This window comes from Bison bison, unplaced genomic scaffold (genome assembly GCF_000754665.1).
Source record: "Bison bison bison isolate TAMUID 2011002044 unplaced genomic scaffold, Bison_UMD1.0 scf7180017845646, whole genome shotgun sequence".
Taxonomy (NCBI): domain Eukaryota; kingdom Metazoa; phylum Chordata; class Mammalia; order Artiodactyla; family Bovidae; genus Bison; species Bison bison.
Window position 1 is genome coordinate 1 of NW_011476219.1, and position 3,056 is coordinate 3,056.

The window sequence follows — 3,056 nt, forward strand, 5'->3', positions numbered from 1 at the left end:
AAGCCAGCCTCCCCCCAGAGCCTGTGGTCCTGAGGGGTGCGGCAGAGGGCAGGCCTGTAATTAGAAGTGGCATCCGCTAACGAGGGGCACGTGGGGTCTCCCCCTGCCCCTCAGTGTCTGTGGCGGGCCTGAGAGAAGGGCAGAGGCGTATCACCCCACAGCAGGGCTCTGACCGGACAAGCCGTGAATGGGCAGGGTCGACGGCAGCTGGTGACGGTGCTCCTGGGGAGCAGCTGGACAGGGGCCTGGCTGGTCGGCAAGGCCAGACCTGCAGGGTCCAGGGAGTTGAAGGGAGCGTTTCAGAAAGAGGGAACACCTGCAAAGAGCCCAGCTGCAGCCTGGCCTGGGCCAGCTTGCCTCCCCCGGGCAGAGAAGCGAAAGCGGCAGGGATGTGCCACCACGGGCTGCTTCGCTTCCAGGCCTCGGGGCTGGTGGGGAGGGTGGGGCCCCTCACCACTCAGGACAGGACCCCCGGAGGTCAGGGTCATTCGGTCTGCCCCAGCTGCACCCCCACCCTGCAGGCAGCAGCTGTCGGAGGAGGAGCTGGAGCGGCTGGAGGAGGCCTGCGACATGGCGCTGGAGCTCAACGCCTCCAAGCACCGCATCTACGAGTACGTGGAGTCGCGGATGTCCTTCATCGCCCCCAACCTCTCCATCATCATCGGGGCCTCCACCGCCGCCAAGATCATGGGTGAGGCCGGGCCCTGCACCCGTGACTTCTGGGAGGCCTGTCCCTTTCTTGCGAATCGGGGGGTGTTCTACACGTCTTGGGGCCCAGCACGCGGCCACCACCCCCACCTGCTCGTCTGTCCGGAGATCGGCAGACCAGCGTGGCGGCCGGCAGAGCTGGGGCCCGGCAGCTGCAGGGGCGTGGGGCATGGCCGGTGGGGGGGCCGGGGACCCGGGGCTGCCTGGTGATGGGTCAGCTCTCTGCGCCCCAGGGTTCCCCGCAAGATGGGGGTGCTGGTCCTGGCAGCGTGATAGGAGTAGAGTGCGTCCGTTCCTCCTCGGGGCTCTCTGCGGCTGCAGAGCGCCCCCGCTGCCTCCCCCAGGCACCGGGTCCTTTCAGCCAAAACACTTCAGGGCACATGTGTGATAAAGCAGCGTGTCAGTCACCGCAGGCGGGGCTTCGACGGCAAGATCTGTCCTCGGGATAGACTGGCACTGGGTGTCGGGGGGTGGGGTGCTTCCGCGGCCTCACCTTGGGGGTGGACGGCCCCTGCTCGCGTGTCCTCTCCTGGTCACCCCGTGTCCCGGTCTCCTCCTCCCATCAGGGCACCTGTCCTCGTGGTTGGGGGTCCAGCCTGGGACATCGTCTCACCTGGCTCACCCCTGTAAAGGCCCTGTCTCCAGATTCTAAAATGTTGGGGGCTTAGGACTTCAGCGAGTGAATTTGTGGGGGACACAGTTCTGTCCGTGAGGCAGGCGTGTGCAGGATTGCAGAAAGGATGAACTCCTGCTTCCCCCACTCCCCACCACCTCTGACCTCACATCTTTGGGCAAACCATGTCACGTGCCTTGGTTTCCACCCTGGAGACCAGCGGGGGTGTTGCCCGCACCTGCAGGCCACGTGGCTTCCCAGACACGGGTCAGGTTCCTTGTGCGCCAGGGGCTCACTGTGCAGCCTCCGGCACGTTGCTTCGCCTCTCGGAGCCCCTCTGAATCCCCCCAAGATGGGACACATTGACGCTCCCTGGCGGGGCCCCCTCAGGGCTGCGGCCAGAAACTCTTGTGAAGGTGCAGTGCTCGGCGGACCCCCCTGCCATCCCACTGATGCCTGCCCCCCTCCTGCCTCAGGGGTGGCCGGCGGCCTGACCAACCTCTCCAAGATGCCCGCCTGCAACATCATGCTGCTTGGGGCGCAGCGCAAGACACTGTCGGGCTTCTCGTCCACCTCAGTGCTGCCCCACACCGGCTACATCTACCACAGTGACATCGTGCAGTCCCTGCCCCCGGTGAGCGCCCCCTAGGTCCCCGGGTCACTGCTGGCGGCAGGCGTCGGGAGCCAGAGGGCGGGCCGCACAGGCGGGTGCAAGGAGGCCGGAGCGATGCGCTGGCCTGGGGTTCCGCCAGTGCCACCCACCTGCCGGGCACGGAGCCTGAGCTCCGAGCCTCAGTCTCCCCATCTGTACGTGGGCGAGCTGGACCTGGTTCGTCTGCAGACGGGAGAGGAGGTGGGAAAAGACCCCAGTGATGGTCACTGGTTACTGTGGCGCATCAGTGCAGGCCCACAGCCGCAGTGGGGGTGGGGGCTGCCGCGCAGAGAGGGCGGCAGGGTGGCAGTTCTGGGAAGCGTGGGCTCTGAGGCTCCTGCCTCGCTCTGACCTGCTTCCTTGTCTGTTGCCCCAGGATCTGCGGCGGAAAGCCGCCCGGCTGGTGGCCGCCAAGTGTACTCTGGCAGCTCGTGTGGACAGCTTCCACGAGAGCACGGAGGGGAAGGTGAGGGCGGCATTGGCGTCCTCGTGGCTTGTCTGTGGTCTATCTGTGGCCTGTCTGTCGTCCATCGAGGAGCGCAGTCATCAGAAGACCCCCCTGCACGGGGACTCACGGGGTTGGGGGGCGGGGGTGTCGTCAGGCCCCACCCAGAGTGGCGTCCCCTCCCCCACACTGCCATGACGATGGCCTCAAGTGCAGTGGCCCAAAGGGACACGGGGTTTCGGTCTTAGAGTCCTGTAGGTCAGAAGCCCACGGGGGTTCCCCGAGCTGAAGCTGCGGTGCTGGCCGAGTTTGCTCCTCCGGAGGCTTGAGCTCGGGAGGGCCGCTCCCGGCCGTTTCCAGCTTCCTAGGGCCACCGCGCCCCCTGCTCGGGGCCCCTGCGTCCATCTTCAGAGCCAGCACAGCATCTGCATGCTCTCCCTGCTCTGCCCCTGCCTGCACTTCTTCTCTGACCCTTTAAGGCCCCGGTGATCCCACTGGGATCCCACACACACCACTAAGCTCTCATTCCCCGTTTCGAGATCCCCAACCCAGTCACACCTGCAGAGCTCCGCTTGTCAGGTAATGATGAGCTCACAGGAACCAGTTGGTAGTAGACACCCTAGGGCGGGGGAGGAACG

General features: G+C 66.1%; 1 protein-coding gene across 1 annotated transcript in view; it reads left to right on the top strand.

Annotated features, from left to right (window-relative positions):
* Positions 1 to 138: 138 nt before the first annotated feature.
* LOC104985856 (U4/U6 small nuclear ribonucleoprotein Prp31-like) overlaps positions 139 to 3,056 on the top strand; it is a gene marked incomplete at its 5' end in the record, with an annotated part of 6,107 nt that continues 3,189 nt past the window's right edge. The window contains 3 exons of the mRNA XM_010836257.1: positions 139 to 691; positions 1,798 to 1,955; positions 2,350 to 2,613. Of these exons, the coding sequence (XP_010834559.1) occupies positions 139 to 691; positions 1,798 to 1,955; positions 2,350 to 2,613 (975 nt within the window). The remainder of the gene's footprint in view (positions 692 to 1,797; positions 1,956 to 2,349; positions 2,614 to 3,056) is intronic.